Raw genomic sequence first — 27,821 nt, 5'->3', positions numbered from 1 at the left:
CATGGGTTTTGGGATTGCTCAATCCCTTAACCCTCAAATTCAATCTTTTGGCCCCTTTTGAGCTCAGTCTCTTGTCATTGGGATCGCTCAACTACTTTAATCCCCTGGATTGGGGATTGCTCAATATCTTGGCCCATTTTATCTCAATTCCTTCATTTTGGGATTATTCAATCCCTTAACCCTTTGAGCTCAATCTCTTGGCCCTTTTGGAACTCAGTCTCTTGTTTCTGGGATTGCCTGGTCACTTACCCCATTTGAGTTTGATTCCTTGACCCCTTTTGATCTTCATCCCTTGTCTTCGAGAGTGCAGAATCCTTTGACCCCTTTAATCTCAATCCCTCGGTTTTGGGATTGCTCAATCCTTTACCCTTTTAGAGCTCAGTCCCTTGTTTTTGGGATTACTCAATCCCTTGGCCCCTTCATGCTCAATCCCATGGGTTTGAGGATTGCTCAACCCCTTTAATCTCAATACCTTGGGTTTGGGATTGCTCAATATCTTGGCCCTTTCAATCTCAATTCCTCCATTTTGGGATTACTCAATCCCTTACCCCTTTGAGCTCAGTCTCTTGGCCCTTTTTGAGCTCAGTCTCTTTTTGTCGGGATTGCTCAGTCCCTTACCCCTCTGAGCCCAATTTCTTGTTTTTGGGGATCCCCTTCACACTCCACCCCATGGGCTTAGCGATTGCTCAATCCCTTACCCCTATTGCAGTCAATCCTTTGGCCCCTTTTGATCTCAGTCCCTTGTCTTTGGGATTCTGGAATCCCTCGACCCCTTTAATCTCAATCTCTTCATTTTGGGATTGCTCAATATCTTGGCTCCTTCAATCTTAATTCCTTCATTTTGGGATTACCCAATCCCTTACTCCTTTTAAGATCAATCTCTTGGCCCCTTTTGAGCTCAGTCCCTTGTTGGGATTGCTCAATCCCATACCCCTTTTGAGTTTAATTTATTGACCCCTTTTGAGCTCAATCCCATGGCTTTGGGATTGCTCATTCCCTCCCACCTTTTTAACTCAATTCCCTGGCCCCTTCAATCTCAGTGCCTTGGCTTTGGGATTATGGAATCCCTTGGCCCCTTCGATCTCAATCCCATGGTATTGAGATTACTTAATCTCTTACCCCTTTTGAGATTCACCCCTTGGTTTTGGGATCGCTCGATCCCTTGGTACCTCTTGAGCTCAGTTCCTTGATTTGGTGCTTGTAGGCACTGGTGGGCAGGGACCTGGTCTTCTCGAGGAGCACCACAAGTCCACAGAATCCCAGAATGTCAGTGATTGGAAGGGACCTGGAAAGCTCATCCAGTGCAATCCCCCCATGGAGCAGGAACACCCAGATGAGGTTACACAGAAAGGTGTCCAGGCGGGTTGGAATGTCTGCAGAGAAGGAGACTCCACAACCTCCCTGGGCAGCCTGGGCCAGGCTCTGCCACCCTCACTGGGAACAAATTTCTTCTTCTCTTTCAGTGGAACCTCCTGTGTTCCAGTTTGTACCCATTACCCCTTGTCCTATCATTGGTTGTCACCAAGAAGAGCCTGGCTCCATCCTCCTGACACTCCCCCTTTAGATATCTGTAAACATGAATGAGGTCACCCCTCAGTCTCCTCTTGTCCAGCTCCAGAGCCCCAGCTCCCTCAGCCTTTCCTCACACGGGAGATGCTCCACTCCCTCCAGCATCTTGGTGGCTGCGCTGGACTCTCTCCAGCAGTTCCCTGTCCTGCTGGAACTGAGGGGCCACAACTGGACACAATATTCCAGGTGTGGTCTCCCCAGGGCAGAGTAGAGGGGCAGGAGAACCTCTCTGACCTACTGACCACCCCCTTCTAATCCACCCCAGGTACCATTGGCTTCCTGGCCACAAGGGCCCAGTGCTGGCTCATGGTCATCCTGCTGTCCCCAGGACCCTCAGGTCCCTTTCCCCTACACTGCTCTCCAATAAGTCATTCCCCAACTTACATCCAGTGCTGGTGTAGACCAGAGCTTGCAGAGCTTGGATAATCACAGAATCATGGAGCAGTTTGGTTTGGAAGGGACCTTCAAAGCCCATCCGGTCCATACCCTGCCATGAGCAGGGACATCTTCACCAGCTCAGGTTGCTCAGAGCTCCATCCAGCCTGGCCTGGGATGTCTCCAAGGATGGGGCATCCACCACCTCTCTGGGCAACCTGGGCCAGGGTTTTACCACCTTCAGTGATGCTCCATGGCATCTTCTCTGGGCTCCTCGCAAACACCGATCTTGAAGCATGCTTCATTAATTGAGGTTGCTTCATTAATAAAACACTTGTGACCACCTGACCCAGGCACATCATGTTCCTCTTAGACCTGTGGTGCAACCAGAGGGAGCAAAAAGCCGCATTCATGTCGTGGCAGCTCATCCATTGTTTTGCTGTTACCTTCTGGAGAGTGAGAGCTTCTGCTGTCCGGTGAGGAAAATAAATTACCCCCAGCAGCTGCTAGTGCTGATCATCTGAAACAGTGGAACCCACTTAAATGAATAATAATTAAAGAAATAAATTTCCCCGAGTGCCAGCCTCAAAACTTTTTGTTCAGCAATAAAGCGAAGGAGAGATTCACAAAATGAATCGCTTGGCTGTTTGTGGAGTAGGCTGCCTGCACCGTGTGAAACGGGGTTATCGTGGGTCTTATTAAAGGAGCCTGTGTGGTTTGAGAAAGCCTTTTCCTGCGTGTCAAGGTTGTGTTGGAACAGACTGAGTTGAAGCAAGCGTGGCTGATGGCAAAACCGCTTCCCTTGACGAGCGAGAATTAAGGGGAAGCTGGGATGACTCCATTACAGTCTCCCCTGAGTCGGAGCATCCGATCGTCTGCTGGCCGAGGTCACTTGGGCAAAACCCTCGTTGCTTCATAGAATCATTTTGGTTTGAAAAGACCCTGAAGATCATGGAGTTCAACCATTAACCCAACCCTGGCACTACCCCATGTCCCTGAGAACCTCATTTCGGCATCTGTTCAACCCCTCCAGGGATGTTGACTCCACCACTGCCCTGGGCAGCCTTTTCCAGTGCCTGACAACTCTTTCTGGGAAGAATTTTTTCCTTATATCCAACCTAAACCTTCCCTGTCGTAACTTGGAGCAAGGATTTGGTTGTTTAGGATGGGGAAAAGCTCCTCGCTGCTGCGACAGATGAATCCACGCAGCTTTCTCATGTAAAACAGGGGATTATCCCCATTTTTCAGTGGGGAAACTGAGGCATGGGATCACCCCCAGGTTAAGCAAGAGGTCTGTCCTCAAATCAATAGCTAAGCCCTGCAAGCCCTTGGTTCTTCACCTGGACCAAGCCCCATCCCCAATGACTTCCCACGAAATAACAATAACCTGAATTTCTCTGATGAGGAGGATGTGGGGTTCCCCCCAACCCTATAATCACAAAGTGAAATTAAGAGTCAACTAACGGGGCATCAGCAAAACCAGGAACCCCCCCCCAAATCGCAGCAGCTGTTGTATCATCATTAACCACACATAGAAAATCCTTAATCGCATCAAAATCCCAACATAAATAGCCAAAGACCCTCAAGATCATCGAGTCCAACCATTGACCCATCACTGGCATTACCCCATGTCCCTAAGAACCTCATCTCCACATCTTTTCAATCTCCCCAGGGATGGTGACTCCACCACTGCCCTGGGCAGCCTGTTCCAATTCCCTCCCTGTGTAATTCCCATAAATTATCCTTGATTTGGGGCAGTGGAAACATGGGCAGTGATGGGCTCCGAGGAGCGTGACCTGCATGGTGGGCACAGGCCGTACCGAAATGATGCTCTCACCTTCTTGCACATCCTGTGGGCTCTGCAACTTGTCCTTTTCTTAGACTATTTCCATTTCCTACAGTCTTTCCACCATATAAAAAATGATAATAACAACACATAAAGAAATTACTAAATCAAATACACAAACAGACCTCTCCACATGATGAGGTCCTGGTCCTTGAGCTGTACTCTAGGAGCAATAAAGTCCTTCCTAAATAATTAAGCAGTTAATAATTAACCGTGCTCCCTCCGTGTAATATTTGCAGCCGATTTTTAAGGCAAGGGGACATTTCAAGTGTCTTTTTTGCTGTGCATTTGTTGTATCGCAAGTCCTTGGGTGCTGGAGTTGGATGGAAGCATCTTGCTCCCCATGTTGGCATCGTGGAAATCACCAAACGTTGCTCCCAGGCCTGTATCTAGTGCAGTGCCTCAGGGGTCAGTACTGGGGCCGGTATTATTCAATATATTCATCAATGATTTGGATGAGGGAATAGAGTGACTGTCAGCAAGTTTGCTGATGACACCAAGGCGGGAGGAGTGGTGACACTGGAAGCTGTGCTGCCATCCAGAGACCTGGACAGGCTGGAGAGCTGGGCGGGGAAAAATTAAATTAAATATAACAAGGGCAAATGTGGAGTCTTGAATCTGGGCAGGAACAACCCCAGGTTCCAGTGTAAGTTGGGGAACGGGAACGACCTGTTAGAGAGCAGTGTAGGGGAAAGGGACCTGGAGGTCGTGGGGACAGCAGGGTGACCATGAGCCAGCACTGGGCCCTTGTGGCCAGGAAGCCAATGGTACCTGGGGTGGGTTAGAAGGGGGTGGTCAGCAGGTCAGAGAGGTTCTCCTGCCCCTCTACTCCGCCCTGGGGAGACCACACCTGGAATACTGTGTCCAGTTGTGGCCCCTCAGTTCCAGCAGGACAGGGAACTGCTGGAGAGAGTCCAGCGCAGCCACCAAGATGCTGAAGGGAGTGGAGCATCTCCCGTGTGAGGAAAGGCTGAGGGAGCTGGGGCTCTGGAGCTGGACAAGAGGAGACTGAGGGGTGACCTCATTCATGTTTACAGATATCTAAAGGGTGAGTGTCAGGAGGATGGAGCCAGGCTCTTCTTGGTGACAACCAATGATAGGACAAGGGGTAGTGGGTTCAAACTGGAACACAGGAGGTCCCACTTAAATTTGAGAAGCAACTTGTTGGGGGTGAGGGTGGCAGAGCCTGGCCCAGGCTGCCCAGGGAGGTTGTGGAGTCTCCTTCTGTGCAGACATTCCAACCCGCCTGGACACCTTCCTGTGTAACCTCATCTGGGTGTTCCTGCTCCATGGGGGGATTGCACTGCATGAGCTTTCCAGGTCCCTTCCAACCCCTGACATTCTGGGATTCTGTGATTCCTGGGCTGCCAAAGCAAATTTCTGCAGAAGTTTCCCTGGAGAAGAAGGAGCAGGTTGAAGGTCAGAGACCCCTCAAACCCTGAGATATGTTTTGGGGTTATGGAAAACAATAAAAGGTCCGAATTATTCTATGGGTGTTGATGGATGGTGGGACTGCTCGGCTGTGGATCCTTTCAGAGGAGCAGGGAAAAAATATATAGAAATAAAGGAGTTAGGCTGTAGCCCCCGCTATTAATCATAGCTGTAATCATGCGTTTAATGAACATGACAGCTCCTGCTCCCTCCGGAGCGACGCGGCGAGTCTCACGGCTGGGGTAGGTACAACAATCACTTCTCGCCTCTTGCGCTTGATGTAACAACCGGGAGCCGCCGCCGCCGGGATGATGCATTGAGAGAAAACAACCCCCGTTTGCACGGGCCGTGTGTTTCCTTACAGATGATGCTCTTCGAACCGACTAAATCATTAAGAAAGAGGAAAAAAAAGGAAAAGCAGAGAGAGAAAAACACCTGTCCCTTACGCAGGGTATAAAATATCAAGCCTGACGCCGCCGTGCTGTGTGTAATCAGTTAAAAACCCCTTAATGTGCAGTTCTTGCTGCTTTCCCCAGCAGCTTTGATTTTCTTTTTCCATATATATATTTTTTTCTCCCCCTGTTCCCGCCGCCTTTGAGCGTGCACAGGGGAGGAACTTGCCGTGCCGCTTATTGAAATCGTTTTGCAGCCAGGGACTTTTGCAATATAGAGGAAAACGTGATACGGGAGGTAGGAGTTTCTCCCCCGATCCGACAGCCCCGCCGCGTCCCGACGCTGATGCTTCCCCCATTTGGGGAGCAAAACGCGACACATTTGGGATTGGCTTCTGGCCTACAAACTGAAAATTGGTTGTGTCTGGACCAAACGAGACTCTCAGGGATCAGAGTCAAGCCCTGGGGGCATCATTTTGGCTTTTTTTTTTTCACAATATCACAGAATGGAAAAGACCTGAGAGATCATCAAGTCCAACCCTTGGTCCAACTCCAGTCCATTGACTAGATCACGGCACTAAGTGCCATGTCCAATCTCAGTTTAAAAACCCCCAGGGCCGGTGAGTCCAGCACCGCCCTGGGCAGCCATTCCAATGCCTGACCACTCTTTCTGCAAAGAATTGCTTTCTCATCTCCAGCCTCAATTTCCCCTGGTAGAGTTTAAGCCCATGGCCCCTTGTCCTATTGCTGACTGCCTGGGAGAAGAGCCCAATCCCCACCTGGCTAGAACTGCCCTTCAGGTAGTTCTAGAGAGTGCTGAGCTCACCTCTAAGCCTCCTCTTCTCCAGACTAAACAAGCCCAGCTCCCTCAGCCTCTCCCCATAGGGCTTGTGTTCAAGTCCCTTCCCCAGTCTTGTTGCTCTTCTCTGGACCCGCTCCAGCACTTCAATCTCTTTCCTGACCTGAGGGGCCCAGAACTGAACACAATACTGCAGGTGTGGCCTCTCCAATGCAGAGTACAGGGGAAGGATCACTGCCCTTTTAATTTAGTCCAGACAGCAGCAAATTTCAGCTCCTAATTTTTACATTTTAACCTTTATCCAGTTCTCCGGTGTCTTTTGCTCAGCCGCATTGATAATATAGATACACTCTAAATCTCCACTGTCTGCAAAATCTCAGAAGCTTTGCCTGTATTAAAGCAAATCTTTTGGTAGCAGCTCTGGGCATCTCAAGTCAGTGACCACTCTGAACATCAACTTTTGGGCTCCTTGGATCTCCTTAAAGGTCTGAGACATCAAACCCGCTCTTCTGCATCTCTCCCCTTGCTGCTTTGATGCTCGCAGAGCCTTCCTTGTATTTAAACTTCTTTTTGCCTGATGCAAAGGCTTCTAAAAATACCATCATTTCTGAAGCCTGAGTTTCCTCCATAAATCCCAATCAACGGCGAAATTAATTGCGGAGCTTCCGAAGCGGCCACGTTACGCAGCTGCTGGTCTCTCTCCTCCTGGGTAAATATTTAGGTGCTTTTCTAATAGTTTGGAGAGGATTTGCACTCGGGATGAGTAATTAAATGGTGGGAAAGCGTGGATGAAAGGGTTTTTTGCCGACTGCCAGATGTGGTTGATGCTCTGGATGGGTGAATCTCACCCGGATTTTGCTGGGGATGGGACCAGCCCTTGGGTGGTTAAACAACCCTCCAGGCTATGAATTAATTTACAGTGAGAGCCCATAATGGGAGATGCACATCCCACGTCCGTATATAACAGCGTGACTTCTTGCCAGAAGATAAAAGCTGGAAAAAAACCTTATGCCGTGGGTGGTTTTTTGCCATATATAAATTAAAAACCAGTGGCATGAGGCTGTTGCACCCTTGATTTATTAACTTCCCTATTTATTTCTGTAGTGATTCCTTCTTTCTGGCCAGGATGTGGTTATCAAGCTGCTTTAACTAAAAGGATGGCACACAACTAAGGGAGTGTGGTTGTCCCCGAGAATCCGCTTTCATACCCGGGTATTAAATATTTAGAGGGATTTTCGGCCGCCCTGGGGACCCGGCTCCTGGTGCAGCCCATCCTGCTGAGCTTGCTTTAACGATCATTAAACATAATTGCAGAGGGTTGAGGGATGCTCTGTCCCTTCCCTAATGCTCGGACTTTAATTTGGGTCTTTTCTCTGTTTGTCAGTTGGGGAGTCAACCTTGCTCGAGCGCGCTGGCCTCGTAACCCACGTCCTCGCTAAGAGATGCTCTGTGGCATCTTTATAGCGACGCAGAGTTGAGTGGCGTTTATTCTAGAGCCGAAAAGTAGTTGAAAAGATGCTCTTACAGCTCTGCGTTAGAGGAGAAGGCCAAAAAAAAGAGGCAACGATGCTTCTGATCGACAGGCTTGTGCCGCCCGTGCCGGCATCGCTCCGCTGTGCGGAGGGAACAGATGGGGCTCCGGCGCGGCCGGCGGCCCGAGTGACAGCTCGGGGAGAACACGCCACCGGGTTATCAAATTCCACTCACTCACTCCCCAACACGCCCGGGCTGGCAGGTGAGTGACTGAGCTGCTCTCCCACCACCTGGAAAACTGAGATACAGCCTTTATTTTCAATTCAGGCTTGTTTTTCTTTTCCCCGACGCCACTCAAGGACAATGTAATTAATGTGCATCAGAGGCATTCGCTGGGCTTCCCCAGCAGCAAAGCCACGCGTGGAAATTTGTGGAGTGCTCGAGGCGCTCACAGGGGGTTTTTGGCATGTTTTGGTGCTGAGGGGAAAGGTCCTTGCTGGGTTTGGAGCTGGCACGGAGCCCCTTTGCTGTGGTCACTCTGGCAATGTGGAGATTTGTAAAGAGCATCCTCATGTATCCGGGATCTGGGAGCTGCTCGCTTTGGGTTAAGCAATAAGATCATGCAATGGTTTGGGTTGGAAGGGACCTTTGAAAGTCACCCAGGAAACTCCCTGCCATGGACAGGGACATCTTCACCAGCTCAGGTTGCTCAGAGCCCTGTCCAGCCTGGCCTGAGATGTCTCCAGGGATGGTTCATTCACCACCTTTCTGGGCAACCTGGGCCAGGCTCTCACCACCATCAGGGGCACCAATTTTGTCCTCATGTCCAGCCTGAATCTCCCCTCTTTTAATACAAAACCGTCACCCTTGTTCTATCGCACCAGCCCCTGCTAAAAAGTCAGTCCCCGTCTTTCTTATCAGCTCCTTTTAAGTACTGAAAGGCCACAATAAGGTCTCCCCAGCGCTTCTCTCCTCCAGGCTGAACGATCCCAACTCCCTCAGCTTGTCCTCACAGAAAACATATTCACCCCTCTGATCATTTTTGTGGACCTAAGATACTCAGGGTTGCGTGAATTCCTGCAAAATGTCTTGATTTGGAGCGTATTAACCTATGTTTTTCTTCTCTTTTGCCAACAGCGCGGTTGCTTTGTACCCCCAGTCCTGGCTCCTCTCCGTCCAGCTGCCTGAACAGATCAGCGACGAGCCGATACATTGCCAGGTCTGTACTCGCGACAACGAACGGCAAACGTGCTCCCCCTCCAGTTGCCGCACGTGATTTATGTCAGAAGCTTGAGACGCAGCTATTTAACTGACTGTTTATTTGGTGAAGCTCTGACCATTGTGGTTTTTTCCTCTCCTCTTCTACGAAGTGGTTTGGTTTTGGTTCAGCACAAAGCCACGGTTTCTGCTTGGAAAGGGTTTGAGATGTTACTAATGGCTGGCAACACCTTTCTGCGAACAAATCCTGCTTGGAAACTCCCTTTTTAAATCAACCATATTGTTCTCAAGGGGTATTTTGGGGTTTTCCCCCAATTTGGAGAAGCCCATCCCAATTCAGCCCAGCAAAACATGCAGGTTTTCCTTCTCACTGCCCTACCCGCAAACTGGGAACCTGCCACGTTGCAACTGGAAAACACCGTGTATGGGAGAATGACGGCACATTCACAATGTTTAATGCCCCACCAGCTTTCTCTCCGCCTATTTTTTTGTGCTGCAGATGTGCCACAAATCATCACGTCCTTAAGTACGAGCGTTTACAGACAAGTCCCTCTTAATTGTAGCAGACTAGAATTTATTACCGAAATGCGTCTGTTCCAGATGTCGCTATACAGACGTAATGCCACATTCTAGCTATATTTTATCATATCCTCCCGCTAATATCAAGTAATTTAAAATGTGCCATCGGAGTTAATTGCTGATGGAGTCCAACCTGCAAATGTTCTCTGTGCAAATCAACATGGCCGGTGGCCTGGCCGGGTATCACAAGTAGCCGAAGCATTGACTATGGGTAAATGCTCTTTCAATATCATAATTTCAGCAAAAAGTATATTATATTTGTAATTATTTATTATGCCATGTCACCGCTTGCCTTGCATTGGCCTTGGAAGCACCTCAGGTACCAAGACACAATTTATGGTGGGGCTTGGTGTCCCCCCAGCCATTTGTAATGGAAGAGGTGGTGGCATTTCTGATACTGAAATGGGGCTTTGGCTGTGCAAAGTTCTCTTTTTCTCATTTAATTTTAACTTAAGAACTGCAGACAACCAATAATTATAAAAGTAAAAATGTGCTTTCCCCCATAAATAGTTTTCTTGAGTGAGTATTTATCATGGGCAATGCTGCTGTGACCCTTAGACCTGTGGTTCTTGCACCAAGAGGACCAACACTGTGGAAATACATTAATATTACAGAAGATTTCTATATTATACATATAATAAAAATAATTTAAAATGTATATATTTATTCTTCGTCTCTAAGGAAGCAATGAATACAACTACCCAGAGAACTGAAGGTGAGCAGCTTTTGTTTGCCCATCCAGAGCACCGTGTCCTCTTCAAACTTGAGTTGACCATGCTCTGCCATCTAATTATCTTCTCAAAGAGATCAAACGTGCCCTCCGTGGTGTCACATTTCCCCAGATCTCAACGTTTCCCATCTTCCTCCTGGTCTCGTACATCTCCATAGCTGTTGGGACCTTTTCAACTGGAAGCTTGTGGAAAATGCGTGCTAAGCAACTTCTGATATCCTTACCTAACCTCTAGTGGTACCAGGCAATTAATAGCGAGTTTTCCTGATATTTGGTGTTACCCAGCAAGAGAGAGGATGTTTTCTGCCTCACCGTGTTCCCCAAAACTGTGGGAAGGTCTGTCCATGCTCATAAAATCATTGGAGAGAATTGCAGTTATGGAGGTGGGAAGGGATCTCTGGAGAGCTCTGTCCTTCCTCCCGCCTCAGAAGACCATGTCCTTCTAACATCTCTCTCTGAGAAGCTCTGGTTCTACCTTGTCTGCACCATACCATGAAGAAGTCACAGAGGACAGTAACATCCCCCTTGGCATTCTCCTTGCTGGACAGATTACACACAGAATCACAGAATGTCAGGGTTTGGAAGGGACCTGGAAAGCTCATCCAGTGCAATCCCCCCATGGAGCAGGAACACCCAGATGAGGTTACACAGGAAGGTGTCCAGGCGGGTTGGAATGTCTGCAGAGAAGGAGACTCCACAACCTCCCTGGGCAGCCTGGGCCAGGCTCTGCCACCCTCACCAGGAAGAAGTTTCTTCTCCTCACACGGGAGATGCTCCACTCCCTTTGGCATCTTTGTTGCCCTGCGCTGGACTCTCTCCAGCAGTTCCCTGTCCTGCTGGAACTGAGGGGCCACAACTGGACACAATATTTCAGGTGTGGTCTCCCCAGGGCAGAGTAGAGGGGCAGGAGAACCTCTCTGACCTACTGACCACCCCCTTCTAACCCACCCCAGGTCCCATTGGCCTTCATGACCACAAGGGCCCAGTGCTGGCTCATGGTCATCCTGCTGTCCCCAGGACCCCCAGGTCCCTTTCCCCTACACTGCTCTCTAATGGATCATTCCTCAACTTATACTGGAACCTGGGGTTGTTCCTGCCCAGATTCAAGACTCTACACTTGCCCTTGTTCTATTTCATTAAATTTTTCCCCGCCCAGCTCTCCAGCCTGTCCAGGTCTCTGGATGGCAGCACAGCTTCCAGTGTCACCCACTGCTCCCAGCTTCATGTCATCAACAAACTTGCTGACAGTCACTCTATTCCCTCGTCCAAATCATTGATGAATATATTGAATAATACTGGCCCCAGTACTGCCCCTGAGGCACTGCACTAGATACAGGCCTCAACTGGACTCTGCGCCGTTGACCACGACTCTCTGGCTTCTTCCTTTCAGCCAGTTCGCAGTCCAAATCAGCCTATGGCCTCTTCTCAGATGTCCTGTGCTCCAGCCCCAACCATTTCAGTGGCCCCCACTGGACCCAGTGCCCAGTTGTGGTCTTGCAAGTGCCAAATAGAAGAGGTGGATCCCATCCCTCATCCTCCTGGCTGCATTCCTTCTCACACAGCCCATGCTGTGGTTGGTGTCATCACCACAAGGGCACCTTGTTGACTCCTTGGTGCCTTGTTGTCCACAGATCTTCTGCAGAGATGCTTTCCAGGCAGTTGATCACAATCTGTCCTGTAGATGTTCCCAGGGAGGTTGGCCTCATCCTGCAGATTTTTAAAGATTCAGGGTAAAGTTGGCCAAAACATTAAAAAAAACTAAGAAGTTATGACCCAGCAGGAATGTCCTGAATATCTCATTCTCTCTTCAAAGTAGAACTTGGGCTCCTGTGTCATTTCAGGTGCTGTTGTCTTCTCATTGTTGTGTTGAAGTTGGGGTTGTTACCTGACCCTGTCTGTCTTTCTCCATTTAGCCGTGCCGTTCAGCGGAGTTTGGCCATCATTCGTCAAGCCAAGCAGAAGAAAAAGAAGAAGGAATATTGTATGTACTACAACCGCTTTGGCAAATGTAATCGCGGAGAGAGCTGCCCCTACATACACGATCCAGAGAAGGTGGCTGTCTGCACCAGGTATGGATGGACACAGCAACCACAGGCTTTGGGCCATCACAGAATCACAGAATCACAGAATGGTTGGGGTTGGAAGGGACCTCTGGAGATCATCCAGTCCAACCCACCTGCTAAAGCAGGGTCACCAGAGCAGAACGCAGAGGAAGGCGTCCAGGCGGGTTTTAATGTCTCCAGAGGAGACTCCACAACCTCTCTGGGCAGCCTGGTCCAGGCTCTGGAACCTCAAATGAAAGAACTTTCTCCTCATATTCTGATGGAAGCTCCTGTGCTTCAGTCTGTGCCTGTTGCCCCTCATCATTGGCCATAGTGGACTGGGCTATTGTTTGTTTTTGGTGCTTGTTCATAGAATCATAGAATCATTTTGGTTGGAAAAGAGCTTTAAGATGTATGGCCAGAAGGACTAGAGAAGTGACCGTCCCCCTGTGCTGGGCACTGAGGACACCAAACCCTGAATCCTGGGGTCAATTTTGGACCCCTCATGCCAAGAAAGCCCTTGAGGTGCTGGAGCGAGTTGAGAGAAGGGAACGGAGCTGGTGAGGGGCTGGAGCACAAGTGTAATGGGAGCAGCTGAGGGACCTGGGGGGTTCAGCTGGAGAACAGGAGCTGAGGGGAGACTTTCTGATCTCTGAACTGCCTGAAAGGAGCTTGGAGCCAGGGGGGTCGGGCTCTGCTCCCCAGGAACAAGCGCCAGGAGCAGAGGAAACGGCCTCAAGTTGCGCCAGGGGAGGTTGAGGTTGGATCTTGGGAACAATTTCTTCCCTAAAGGGCTGTGGGGCATTGGAACTGGCTACCCAGGCAGTGGTGGAGTCACCATCCCTAGAGGAGTTGAACAGACATGGAGATGAGGTTCTCAGGGACATGGGGTAGTGCCAGTGTTGGGTTAACGGTTGGACTCAATGATCTTAAAGGTCTTTTCCAACCAAAATGATTCTATGCTTCTACAGCATCATTGAGTCCAACCGTTAACCCAACACTGTCAAGTCCATATGTGATACATCGTATGATATTCCACAAGGAAACAACCTGATAACAGAGATGTAAGACCACAATGACAGCTGTTCTGGGTCAGGCCTAGGGTCTATGCAACCCTGTTGGGTTGGTAGATACCTACAGAATGAAGGCAAGACCCAGGACACTGAGAAGGACTCTTTTCTCCTGACTGGGACCTCTCAACTTCTGGCAGCCTGGAAGGTTGTTTTTTTTTCAATTACTAGAGGTTGCCACCAAACCATCATCATGTAACTATCAACAGGGTTTTTTTTTGGTGAAATTATTTAGTCTTTTCTTTAACACATGGTATTTAGGGCCATGGGTTGCACAATTGAATTATGGACTGTTGGAAAAGTGTTTCGTTAACTGGCTGCTCGATTCCTATATTGGGCATGTCCTCGCTTGTGGTTCTTGAGAAGGATGGAATAATCATTCTCTGATCACTTTCTAAGCACCATTTGTAGCTCTGTAGTCCTCCTGTCCCTGTCCAAACTTCCCAGAATGGAGAATCAGGGTCTATTTAATCTCTTCTTGTAATTTTTCCCTAAATTTATACAGCATTTTCCACCTATTAATGCTGATAATGTGTCGCACAACCAGCCTCCACATTAAATATACACTATTTGGTTGTTCTCCACAACCTATAGGGATTACAGAAATATTTATTTCACATTTTGGAGGTGGATATTGTCACCAGGATATATATGTCTAATAAATAACCTTTCTATCTTTGTACATTTAAAAATCAGAATAATGTTTTCAGAATTACTAATAAGATCAAATCAGCATTTTTTTAATATAAGCAGAATAATAATCCTTTGTGATTTACTTGCTGCTGTCAGGTTGAGGATGCCATCGGTGTTTGCCAGGTGGAATTTTGAGGCTACAAATTTCAACCCGTCCCTAAAGGGACCATCTGACTTAAAGGTTTTTATGGGTCCTGGGTGATACTTGGTGCAGATGTCGGAGTCGTGCAGATCCGAGCTGGGTGACACGAGCACATCATTTCCAGCATCATTTCTCAGATCCGCTCGGATCCGTGCAACAGGTCCAAATCCTTCAGCCCGTGACGCTGAGTAACTCCGAGACTTGATAATTTATTACAGGAGGACTGATTCATGTTGCCAGCTCATTATACCTGCCCGACAGTTGATTAAGCTATATTATTAGTCGTTCAAAAAGTGTAGAAAAGCCAACTCCGCTGATGAACTCCATGAGTAATTTCTCCGTAAAATTGCTGCTGGGCTAGAAATCATTTGGAGGTTGCACAAAGCCTGATGGGAGACCATATAGAAGGGAAAGGAGGGGTTTTTTCAACTGATTTCACTTTTTCTCCTGTGACCATCCTCACCAGCACCGAAGCGCGTGTGTCCAAGGTATCAGGTCAGGATTTTTTATGGTGACATAGAGGACAAGGGATAATGGCTACTGAGTCCTCACTTGACTCATTTGTTGGCAATCAAATCTGGTCCTTGACATCTTTCAGGTCTTCATCATACCCCATTTCACAGAATCACAGAATGTCAGGGATTGGAAGGGACCTGGGAAGCTCATCCAGTGCAATCCCCCCATGGAGCAGGAACACCCAGATGAGGTTACACAGGAAGGTGTCCAGGCGGGTTGGAATGTCTGCACAGAAGGAGACTCCACAACCTCCCTGGGCAGCCTGGGCCAGGCTCTGCCACCCTCACCATGAAGAAGTTTCTTCTCATATTTAAGTGGAACCTCCTATGTTCCAGTTTGTACCCAATACTCATTGTCCTATCATTGGTTGTCACCAAGAAGAGCCTGGCTCCATCCTCCTGACACGCACCATTTCCATATTGATCCCCATGAATGTGTCACCCCTCAGTCTCCTCCAGTTCCAGAGCCCCAGCTCCCTCAGCCTTTCCTCACACGGGAGATGCTCCACTCCCTCCAGCATCCTGGTGGCTGCGCTGGGCTCTCTGCAGCAGTTCCCTGTCCTGCTGGAACTGAGGGGCCACAACTGGACACAATATTCCAGGTGTGGTCTCCCCAGGGCAGAGTAGAGGGGCAGGAGAACCTCTCTGACCTGACCTACTGACCACCCCCTTCTAACCCACCCCAGGTACCATTGGCTTCCTGGCCACAAGGGCCCAGTGCTGGCTCATGGTCACCATGCTGTCCCCAGGACCCCCAGGTCCCTTTCCCCTACACTGCTCTCTAATAGGTCATTCCCCAACTTATACTGGAACCTGGGGTTGTTCCTGCCCAGATTCAAGAGTCTACACTTGCCCTTGTTATATTTCATTGCGTTTTTCCCCACCCAACTCTCCAGCCTGTCCAGGTCTCTGGATGGCAGCACAGCTTCCGGTGTCAGCCACTCCTCCCATGAATCATAACCCCTTTCCATGAATCACTTGAGGACAAATCTGATTTACTCCTGGTTTTGTCTCCATACCATGGTGCCTTCCAGCTCCAATCCCGTTCTTTAACTTCATGTTATTTTCTCTTAATTTTCTCAGGCTGCTGCTGGTTTTGGGTGTCCTTTATTTTGCAGATCTGCTGTTTTGAGGAGGTGCAAGTATTAATAGTTACGCCCTGATCGCAATCATCTGCAAAACTAGTTGCCATCAACCAGCTGGTTCTCGCATCTATATGTTCCCATTTATCCTTTCTTCGTACCAATCTGAATTTGATTTTATTTTTAATGAGTCTCTCCATGCTCGGCTCTAAATTTAACCAGATTTTATACATAAAGCTAGGCGTGTATTCTATGATCCAGAACTACCTGCAGGGTTAATAGACGTACCCCTGGACTCTGCTATTTGGGGGGTTCAGACCAGCGCTCTTCCCATGATAAAATGTTTATGTTATTAATCTGCTGTCACACTGGTAGCTCTTAGGGGAACTTCTGAGTCCAAAAATCCTTACATGCCTTGAGATCTTGTTTTCTGTTGTGTGCCTGTCTCTGCTCCTCCTGGTTGTTGGCCACTCACACTTCCTGGTGCTTCATCCAGCATCTTCTCCCAAGTTGCAAGTGATAGGACAAGAGGAAACGGCCTCAAGTTGCACCATGGGAGGTTTAGGTTGAATATTAGGAAAAAATGCTTCACGGAAGGGGTTGTTGGGCATTGGAACAGGCTGCCCAGGGCAGTGGTGGAGTCACCTGGAGGCGTTTAGATGAGGTTCTTAGGGACATGGGTTAGGGCCAGAGTGAGGTTGGACTTGATGATCCTGAAGGTCTCTTCCAACTGAAATGAAATGATTCTGTGTAATCAGGGCTCTAGGAAGGACCTTTCTTCTTCTGGGATCATCATCTACCGAGATTCTGTGGGACTACGGTGGGTCCTTGGATTCCCTGATGGAGGGCATGGGAACAGAAATTAGACTTGAAGATACTAAGGCCTACCCATGAGAAAGATGGGAGTAAAGGAGTATCCAGAGATGTTAAGGATGTACCCATGAGAGAGAAGGGAGTAAAAGAGTAACATTGATGACAGCAAAAATAGTCAAGGAGATGTTACTGCTATAACTTGTAACCAATAGTGAAGAGACACATGAATTGGTAAAACTGTATAAAAATGCACTTGTGGCAATAAATGGCATCTACTACTTTCATCCTGGAAGAACTTGGTCTATGTCGTTTGTCCATCTCAACCGCGACAAGATTCTTAGGGACATGATTTAGTGCCAGGGTTGGGTTAATGGTTGGACTCGATGATCTTGAGGGTCTTTTCGAACCAAAACGATTCTATGATCCCTGAACCTCACGGTTTAAAACCGCAAGTTTTGTGACCCACCTCATGCTCAACCCTCTCCTTCTGGTGTATCAACAGGTTTCTCCGTGGCACGTGCAAGAAGACGGACGGGACCTGTTCGTTTTCCCACAAGGTGTCCAAAGACAAGGTCTGTACGGCTTCCCAACGAGCGCGGTGCGGCTCTACGAGCCCATCACCACCTCCTTGCGTGCTTCCAGCAGAGTTCATTTGTAGTTTAATGGCCAAGCTGCTCAGGCTCATGATGGGTTTGTAAGAGCAGCGTGCACGTCTTCAACCAACATGGTCAACAGGTAGATGAACCCATTAAGGAGTGGATTGGAAACCAGAGCTTCTGGGGCTTCATTGAGTGGCGCGTGTTGGGTTAAGCAGCACTTAAACTCCAAGGACTGGAGAGAAGGAGTACAAGAGTGGTGTTTAGTTGCGTCTAATCCTTAGCTGCATCCATAGGATCACCCTTCCCTCTAAATCACTCTGTGCTGGTGTTGGAGGAGGACGATGTTTTAACATCCGAGAGCTTGGAGGTATAAATTACCCTTTCCAAAAAAGGTTTCTGCCAGGGTTTCACTGCCTGGCAGAACAGCTTTTGAGTTCATCATCATGTCCAGCCTTCTTGATGTATTCTGGCCTCTGTGGTTTTATTACACAGAGCAAGGTGGAAAAATAATTAGATTTTCTTTTAGTGATTACCAGTTGATGATTTAGCAGATTAACCTCCGTTGGGTGGCTGGGATCTCCGGTGGGACGTAGCTTTGGAGACCTCAAGCGCTGAAGCCGAGGTGAAGTTGGCGCCGAAGGTTTAAGCGTAACTGCGGGTTCTTTGCTGAGCTGGGTTGTGCTTCAAGCACATATTTACATTTTGGCTTTTTTGGATGGATTTGGAGGATCATTTCTCTGCTACAGACAAGGGATCACACAAACAACAGCGATAAGGTTAATCCCACTGGGGTATTAAAGCGGCAACCAGCGTGGTGTCACCACCTGGGGAGCGTTTGCTGTCAGCTCCGTTATCAAGGCTTTGCTGTCGGGATGGAGATGCCGGGAAGTGGGATGCAAACGAAGACCGGTTTTCCCGGAGAAGCCTGTAAGTCTCAAGTCCTTCATCATGATGAGCCTACGACCCCCCTTGGCTGGATTTTTGATGTGTCCTTTATCGAAAGCCGCTTGGTCGAAGCTTTCGCAGCTGTACCTGGGGCACGGTGGGGACCGGAGCTCACCCGAGCCGTGCTGGATCTGGAAATACTGCTTTTAATTATTCAACCTTTGGTTATTTAATCCATGCACTGCGAATTGGCCTTATAGCACCTTTTTCTCCCCTCTCCCTTCGAGCATCACTGTCCTCCGTTCCTCATCCCCAGCATCGTGTAGGTAATTACAGCACGATTACTGACCTGGAAAGGGTTTAACCTGTGGGATGTCGGGACAGGACCTTTTCCTGCAGCATTTGCCTTTGGGCAGGCGGTTTTCTTGTCTCCTTTGCCTAAGGCACATTCGCTGTCAGTGGGGAACTCATAAGTTATACTGACAGCGAGCGGAGTCGCTCCGAGCGAGCCGCAAAGCGCCATATGTTTTTTACATGTATCTCTCTTCAGAGTCACTTAATCATGAGTATATAAAATAGAGAAGAGGGACCGGGGACAGCTGCAGTCTCTGACTTGTGGTGCGTCAAAGGAGGGATGGGAATGAGGATTGATAGAAGGCAAAAAAGGGCTGGTTTGGGTTTGTTTTTTTTTCCTTCTTATAATATATAGTTAGACTTCAGAAATAAAGAAGCTGGCAGAGCGGTGAACGTGATCTACCTTAACTTGAGTAAGGCATTTGACACAGTCTCCCACATCATCCTCACAGCTGAACTGAGGGAGTGCGGTCTGGATGAGCGGGCAGTGAGGTGACTGTGAACTGGCTGAAGGGAAGAAGCCAGAGAGTTGTGGTCAATAAGGTGGAGTCCAGTTGAGGCCTGGATCTAGTGCAGTGCCTCAGGGGGCAGTACGGGGGCCGGTATTCTTCAATATATTCATCAGTGATTTGGACGAGGGAATAGAGTGACTGTCAGCAGGTTTGCTGATGACACCAAGCTGGGAGCAGTGGGTGACACTGGAAGCTGTGCTGCCATCCAGAGACCTGGACAGGCTGGAGAGTTGGGCAGGGAGAAATTTAATGAAATATAACAAGGGCAAGTGTAGAGTCTTGTATCTGGGCAGGAAGAACCCCAGGTTCCAGTGTAAGTTGGGGAATGACCTATTAGAGAGCAGCGTAGGGGAAAGGGACCTGGGGGTCCTGGGGACAGCAGGGTGACCATGAGCCAGCACTGGGCCCTTGTGGCCAGGAAGCCAATGGTACCTGGGGTGGGTTAGAAGGGGGTGGTCAGTAGGTCAGAGAGGTTCTCGTGCCCCTCTGCTCTGCCCTGGGGAGACCACACCTGGAATATTGTGTCCAGTTGTGGCCCCTCAGTTCCAGCAGGACAGGGAACTGCTGGAGAGAGTCCAGCGCAGCCACCAAGATGCTGAAGGGAGTGGAGCATCTCCCGTGTGAGGAAAGGCTGAGGGAGCTGGGGCTCTGGAGCTGGACAAGAGGACACTGAGGGGTGACTCATTCATGGTTACAGATATATAAAGGGTGAGTGTCAGGAGGATGGAGCCAGGCTCTTCTCAGTGACAACCAGTGACAGGACAAGGGGTAATGGGTACAAACTGGAACACAGGAGGTTCCACTTGAGAAGAAACTTGGTGGTGGTGAGTGTGGCAGAGCCTGGCCCAGGCTGCCCAGGGAGGTTGTGGAGTCTCCTTCTGTGCAGACATTCCAACCCGCCTGGACACCTTCCTGTGTAACCTCATCTGGGTGTTCCTGCTCCATGGGGGGATTGCACTGGATGAGCTTTCCATGTTCCTTCCAATCCTTGACATTCTGTGATTCTGTGAAAAGAGAAAGCTTTGCCAAGGAACTGGCCACTGGTATATACAGAATTGTTATAATTAGTGCAGATTTGGAGTAGATTTGGCTCGAGTGACTTCTTTTCACCTGAGTGAGCGACGTGCTAGTGCTAACGGCAGCTCTGCCTGTGCGTCTGAGGTGAAGGATTGATATTTGTCCAGAAAGCTTGGAGCTGTTGGCTAATAAATTAAACAGTATTTCAGCAGGTGCTGGAGCTTGATTTTAGTCGCGGGGCAAAAACCTGGGTGACACTTGAGAGCTAGAGGTGGCCAAGGAGCCATTGTGGTCGGTGGTTTGGCCACCAAAGGACGCGGCGGTTTGATACAGATGGGTTTGTACCAACTGGTCTCGATACCAGGAATATTCCTCAACATGTTTAATTTGCTGGTGGAGATCTGGCCTCAGTTTCCCCTACAGAAACACCTCCTCAAGGAGGACCTCAACCTTTTGGCTTCTGGACTCTGTTTTGGGTGGATAGAAGGAGAATGACAGCTGCAGCGTGACGTGGAAAACTCCTTTCCTCCTCAGCAGCACCTCACCAGTTAGGAATTGAGTTAAGAATAATTATAATATCATCACGGTAATAAAACACAATTAAAAAGGAGTGAAGTCTCTTGCAGAAGAGCCACTTTGCCAATGGCGTTTTGGGGACAAAACCCCTGGGATGCAAGTTGGCCTCTGTCTGTTTCAGTTTATTCCCCAGGAGTTCACCGCTACCAAAGCATCATCCAAACCCAAGCCGAGTCATTAAATTAACAAACCTCCAAACGAAGCAGGCAAGTGCCTTAGAAACAAACGCTTTTCTGGCCGTGCACCGTGGGGAAGGAGGGTGATTTTTCGCAGGATTAGGCGCCCCCGGGGGGGCGTAGTTCATAGGTCTCCGCTCGCCACCTTGTCAGCATGAGCTCGGAAGAGAAACAACCTCCTCGGTGGAGCTGGAGCCTGTTTGCAGGGTGATTTATAGCTGCGGGGATGCTGCTGCCCAAAGCGAGAGGCGACTTTTGCTTTTCAGCTCCCGTCGCTCCCCGTTAACCCGCGTGATTACTGGCAAAGGTGGCGTCGGCCTCATTTATCAGCTGCGGAGAAGGGCAGGTGAAGCCGCTCGGCAGAGGAAACCAGCGGTTGTGGGGTTTTTGGAGCGGATCCCGTCTCCTCCTGAGATGAAGGATGGGGGTGGCTTGTTTTGGGCTATTTACATAGGGATTTTAATGTGATTAAGGATTTTCTATGTGTGGTTAATGATGATACACCAACTGTTGTGGTTTGGAGGTTCCTGGTCTTGCTGATGCCCCGTTAGTTGACTCTTAATTTCACTTTGTGGTTATAGGGTCGGGAGGAACCCCACAACCTCCTTATCAGAGAAATTCAGGTTATTGTCATTTTGTGGGAAGTCATTGGGGATGGGGCTCAGTCCAGGAGGTGAAGGACCAGGAGCTTGCAGGGCTTAGCTATTGATTTGAGGACAAACCTCTTGCTTAACCTGGGGGTGATCCCATGCCTCAGTTTCCCCACTGAAAAATGGTGATAATCCCCTGTTTTACATGAGAAAGCTGCGTGGATTCATCTGTCGCAGCAGTGAGGAGCTTTTCCCCGTCCTAAGCAACAAAACCCTTGTTCCAGGCTGCTCAAGTTGCGCCAGGGGAGGTTTAGATTGGATATTAGGAACAATTTCTTCCCCAAAGGGCGGTCGGGCATTGGAACAGGCTGTCCAGGGCAGTGGTAGAGTCACCATCCCTGGAGGGTTGGACAGATGGAGATGAGGTTCTCAGGGACGTGGGGCAGTGCCAGGGGTGGGACTTGATCTTGAGGGTCTTTTCCAGCCAAAAATGATTCTATGACTCCAAGCAGAAGATGCTCCTGGGGACAGCGAGCTGCTCCAGATGGACATGATGCTTTGCAGATGCTTTCAAAAGCCAAACTACCCATCTGGCAATGGAAAAAGGAGCCTGGAGGAGAGGGAAGGCTGGTGGCTGTGGAATTTTGTCTTGAAGGGGATGGAGCATCTATCAAAGTGGGAATATCTCCATGACAGGGCAGAGCCGCCGTCACATCCCGATATTTGAGAGAAACTGGTGAATGTGAATGAATGGGTTTGTGAGCGAAGGTTAGCGAGAGGCGAGGACTCGGGCAACCACCCGCTGCTGCTACAACAGCTTTTCCCCTTGAGGAGCTCGGCAAAGAATCAGCATTTTTCTCCCTAATAGAGCTTCAAAACTCTGTTGTGAGCAATTTGGAAATTCACGTTGAGTTTCGGGTTCATTAGCCGCCGCCTCCAAAGCGTGTACATAGTCAAAGCTGTCTAATACGGACGCACCGCACCAGTGCCTTGAATTAATGTTATTGTTATTTGTGTGGACGTAGTGGGGTGCAAACAAGGTTAATTGAAATGAGAGTGCTGCTTCCTCTTGATAATGGCTCAGGCTTGACAGCTAGGAGGAGTTTATTTTTGTAGAAGAGCTGCCTTTATTATCCCTTTTTATTAGAGCTAATTTGGGCTCTATATCAAAAACTACATTAAGGGAATCATTTACGGTCACACCACCACCACCAAAAAAGATAGCCCCAGAGCCCTGTCCTTTATGTTAATGTCTGCAGTTAAAAGACAATTAAAAATAAACTCTTCTCTTTTAAAGCACCCTTTGTTTTCTTTCTTCTCCGCTTCCCCCTCCTCCTCCTGATTTCTCTCTTTGCCTCAAGTGAGCCCATTTAGTTAAAACCCTTATGTGCCCTTCAGGGAAAGGGATTTTTTCCAGATAAACGTCAGCGGTGGTTATTGTGGGATTGTAAATATTAGTTTGGGGACGCTCCAGCCGTCAGGACCAAGATGCTGCCAGTGAATGGAGGGATTGATACTGCGCTGATCCGTAAGGAAATTGGGCATAGATGAGCAAAAAGGGATCGAGCAGGAGGAGCCGGATCGTCATGACGGCTTCGGGAAACTCGTGTTCCCGTCCACTGCTGCTTAGTCGGGTCAGGAAGTTGCCTGCGGTAGCCGGTGAGTTATGGATCCTGAAATATCGCAGCAGGCTGGTAATCTGTTTTTAATTATAACAGCTGGCAGAAGGTGAAGTTTGTGGTTGGAGGATGATGAGGATCCTCGCTCGTTTGCTTTTCCTCGTCTCGGCTGTCGTGCTGCTAAGGCTCAGGAGCAGTGGGAGTGGGGCTGTGCTCCGTGGATGCGACCACACTCGGATTCTCCTCTTTTCCCTCCCTCCTGTAACATACCTCATGGAATATCCCTCTTGGAACACTCCTCCTGAAACATCCCTCTTGGGACATCCCTCCTGGACTACGAAGCTGGTGAAGGGTTTGGAGGGGAAGCCATATGAGGAGCAGCTGAAGTCACTGGGTTTGTTCAGCCTAGAGAAGAGGAGACTAAGAAGAGACCTCATGGCAGTTACAGCTTCCTCACAAAGGAAGGAGGATGGGCAGGTGCTGATCTCTTCTCTTTAGTGACCAATGACAGAACCCAATGGAATGACAGGAAGATGTGCTGAGGAGGTTCAGGTTGGACATTAGGAAAAGGTTCTTCACCCAGAGGTGCTGGACACTGAACAGGCTCCCCAGGGAGGTGTCACAGCCCCAAGCCTGACAGTGTTCAAGAAGAGACTGGACAGCATCCTCAGACACATGATGTGACCTGTGGGGTCTCCTGTGCAGGGTCAGGAGTTGGACTCGATGGTCCTTGTGGGTCCCGTCCAGCTGAGGACATTCTATGATTCAATGATCCCTCCTGGAACATCCCTCCTAGAGTATCCCTTGTAGAACATCCCTCCTGGAGCATTCTTATACATGGAATTAACAATTAACTAATTAACACTTAAAAGAACTAACACTTAAAGACTTCAAGAGCTAACAGAGAGCTAACTCTTAACCCACATCACTATTGCCTAGCCTTGCTTAGCTTTGTGTAACTTATTGTACGAGAAACAGGAGTTCGCTGATGCCTTGCAAAGATAATAATCCTTGGGTGCATCCTTGGTGCATCCTTGGGTGAACTAGGTAACAGAAACTTGGGCACAGGACAGGAGATACACCAGTTTTAACCAGCTCAGCAGTCTGAGTCCTAACCAACTCATCACACTGGACCAAAGGAGACCATGTACAGAGAAGAGGACCTGGGTTCATGATCACTGCGCAGCTGCAACCAGGAGGAGCTGGAGGTGGAGACTATGGAAGTGGTCTCCTGGAACTCATTGTAGTAAGAACCGTCCCCTTGGGGACGGGTTATGGATATGTATAGGCGTTCCTAAAGCTGTTATGAATATCTAACACTTTACTGCATTTAACCAAGCTCACAGCTACTGAAAATTTGCACACATCTTGGGCGGAGTTATCCCCCGTGTGTCTGGCACCGTGTAAATACATACCTTCTTTATAATCTCAAGGGTTGTAATGTCATTTCAGTGCCTCAGTTCCTTGTGGAACATCCCTCCTGGGACATCCCTCATGGAGCATCCCTCATGGATCATCCCTCCTCCAGCACACCGGGACGTGTTCCCATCACATCTCTCCTTGGGAAGGGTGTTCTTGGTCCTTGTCCATGTGACAATATGTTCACCATAGTGCCTTTTGCCCCTTCTTTCCTCTTCAAGGTTAGTTTGGAGCATCAGTAGGAGATGAACCTGCCACATGCACCATGCCGGCAAAGCCCCCATGATACATTATGATTCCCCCATCCTTTCTCGTGCCGTTACAGAGCCAGTTTTCTTTCTGCTTTCCACCCTCACTCCAGCATCCTGAAGGATGCTAATGCAAGCATGTTCACCCCCCTGTGCATATATACCCTGGGACCACGGAGTGTCCAAGAGCTGCATTGCAAAAGAAGAGCTAAAAATACCCCTGGGATCAGCAGCTGGCAAAAAGCTTATATTTATTTTACACATGTCACGGTTTTATTTCGGTTCTGGGGGTTGGAATGGCTCCTTATCACGTGTGGCTGGGAGCACTAACGTGTTTCTCATCTTCTGCCCTTGCAGATGCCGGTGTGCTCCTACTTCTTGAAGGGGATCTGCAACAACAGCAACTGTCCCTACAGCCATGTCTACGTGTCCAGGAAGGCAGAAATATGCCAGGATTTCCTCAAAGGCTATTGCCCCATGGGAGAAAAGGTAAAGAGAGGGCCAAGCTCTTGGGTTCCTGGGCTGGATGCACCTTTGTTGAAGCCACAAGTTGTTTTTCACATGAGCTGCGGCACCGAAGCTGCTGAACACCCAGGTGTGATGAACAGCAGTCCTGTGCCTTTCCAAAGGGTGACAGGCAAAGTGGTTTGGTTGTTTTGCAGGCAGCAGTAAAAGAAAGGAAACAAATCTAAGGTTGTAGCTTGCAAACGTTGTGCCAGACGTTCCCCAGGAGGAGCTTCCCTGGGGTGCCCTGAAAACCGCTTAGTTAAGTAGGTGAGAAACGAAGGAAAAGGCTTATAAGTCCCTGGTTTACCTAGAAAAAACACAGATATTTAAGCTTATTTTGCATGCTGGCTCCATAACTGGTTAAAACTTGAGCCTTAGATCTTGTAGTTCAGTCTTAGCAGTAACTGAGCCTCAAGCTGTGCCTAATTATGTACCTGGGGGCTTTGTGGAGCCCATCTCCAGGTCTTGGGGGTCTTCTGCTTTAGATCAATGCAATGAAGACCAACATGGACTTGATGTGCACCCTGAGCAGAGTTGTAACCTTGTCCATGAGCTTACGGCACCCCACGTAACACACAGAGCTCAAGAGCGAGCAGCTTTCCTGGAGCGGGACCTGGTTTTCAAAAGGCATTTTAGGGCTGTTACATGCCAAAAAAAGAGAATTTTGAGGTTTATCTGACATCTTGTGGCTCCTCACTTCTTTGGTAAGAGAAGCAGGTGGCAGCAAACTTGGTTCCTTGATGTGGAGCCACGCTGGAGGATCTCACCTCTCCTTGTTTCTTGGCTAAGGGAATCAAAACTACCATCCTATCTGATTCCTCTTGGCTGTTTTCTATTAATTTAGGAGTATTTTTGCCTCTTAGTGTGTACCACTCTTTCATTAATACAGCACATGGTTTTCTTTTGGGTCCCATGAGCAAGATATGTGCCACCTTCGCTTGGTTTCTCCAACTGCCATCTCAAACTTACGAGAGCAGTGATGCTGACAGATCAGAGTCCCCAAACAGTTGTAGTTCAGAAGGGGCAGCCAGTCAATTTGCCACCAGGTTTGAATAAGGCAAAGGTGGACTCTGAGATTTATGGAGGTGATGCTGCTTCTCCCAAGTAACAAGTGATAGGACAAGAGGAAATGGGCTCAAGTTGCACCAGGAGAGGTTTAGATTGGATATTAGGAACAATTTCTTCCCAGAAAGGGCTGTTGGGCATTGGAACAGGCTGCCCAGGGCAGTGGTGGAGTCACCATCCCTGGAGGGTTGAACAGACATGGAGATGAGGTTCTCAGGGACATGGGTTAGTGCCAGGGGTGGGTTAATGGCTGGACTTGATGATCTTGAGGGTCTCTTCCAACCAAAATGGTTCTATGATTCTGCTGTAGTTGAGAGCTACCAGGCTTTTCTCTTCTGGGGTGGTTTATGTGGTGGGATTTCTGCTCATCCTTTGACTGTTGTGGCCAGCAGGTCAAGGGAGGGGATTCTGCCCCTGTGCCCCCATGTCCTGACCCCCCTGAGCTCTGCGTCCAGCTCTGGGGTCCCAGCACCAGCCAGACATGGAGCTGTTGGAGCGGGACAGAGGAGGGACATGGGAATGGGCTGAGGGCTGAACAGCTCTGGGGAGAAATGCTGAGAGAGTTGGGGGTTCAGCCTGGGGAGGAGAAGCTCAAGGGAGACCTTCTTGTGGCCTTAAAATATTTAAAGGGGGTTTATAAGAAAGGTGGGGACAGACCTTTTAATGAGGTCTGTAGTGATAGGACAAGGGGTGATGAGTTTAAACTAAAGGAGGGGAGATTCAGGATGGACATAAAGATGAAATTTTTGCCCCTGATGGTAATAAAACACCGGCCCAGGTTGGCCAGAGAGGTGGTGGGTGAACCATCCCTGGAGACATCCCAGGCCAGGCTGGACGGGGCTCTGAGCAACCTGAGCTGGTGAAGATGTCCCTGCTCATGGCAGGGATGGCACTGGATGAGCTTTGAAGGTCCCTTCCAACCCAAACCATTCAATGATTCAATGATTTGCTGTGCAATGTTGGCCCATTTCTATGAGGCCAACTGAAGGAGAGGACCCATCCTCTTCTCTCAGCCCGCTTTTCTCTGGGGAGTTTGCTGGTCACCTCTAGGATGTGTTGGATATGGAAGAAGACATCTATGAATGTCTTGTCCTGGCTTAGTTGAGCCGCTTCCATGAGCCAACAGCAAGAGAACAGGAGGACGCAGTTAAAGGCTTTTCCTTGAGCTGGAGACTCCAGGTACCACGTTGAAAACACACCAGGACCTTTGCTTTAAATTGGCTTTTCAGCCAAAAAATTGAGCCACTAATGAAACAGTCATTTTGTTTTCCTCAAGTCTGCCAGATTGCAGGGCACCATCCCAAATACGCCCCAGTGGGCCTATGGAACGGTATTATTTTGTAGCATTTAATAGAAAATGTGTGAATAAGTGTCTACCTAAGCATGGTTTTGCTTCGACTTTCTGCTCCTGGAATTTTCCAGTTCCCTTGTGGTTTTGGCTGCTTTTCACTGGGGGAGTTCCTGGGATGAGCAGTTGAATGTTTG

The 27,821-nt window shown here is 48.9% G+C and overlaps 1 protein-coding gene across 2 annotated transcripts in view; it reads left to right on the top strand.

Moving 5' to 3' along the window:
• The window catches only part of ZC3H3 (zinc finger CCCH-type containing 3), a 206,961-nt gene that overhangs the window by 149,484 nt on the left and 29,656 nt on the right, over positions 1–27,821 (top strand). For both annotated transcript variants that reach the window (XM_065054611.1, XM_065054612.1), the window contains 4 exons: positions 9,023–9,104; positions 12,326–12,481; positions 17,272–17,341; positions 25,122–25,253. In XM_065054611.1, the coding sequence (XP_064910683.1) occupies positions 9,023–9,104; positions 12,326–12,481; positions 17,272–17,341; positions 25,122–25,253 (440 nt within the window). The remainder of the gene's footprint in view (positions 1–9,022; positions 9,105–12,325; positions 12,482–17,271; positions 17,342–25,121; positions 25,254–27,821) is intronic.

The sequence above is a fragment of the Columba livia genome, chromosome 2 (assembly GCF_036013475.1).
Source record: "Columba livia isolate bColLiv1 breed racing homer chromosome 2, bColLiv1.pat.W.v2, whole genome shotgun sequence".
In the NCBI taxonomy this organism is placed as follows: domain Eukaryota; kingdom Metazoa; phylum Chordata; class Aves; order Columbiformes; family Columbidae; genus Columba; species Columba livia.
Note: the sequence above shows the minus strand (reverse complement) of the source record. Positions and strands in the feature narration are given on the sequence as shown.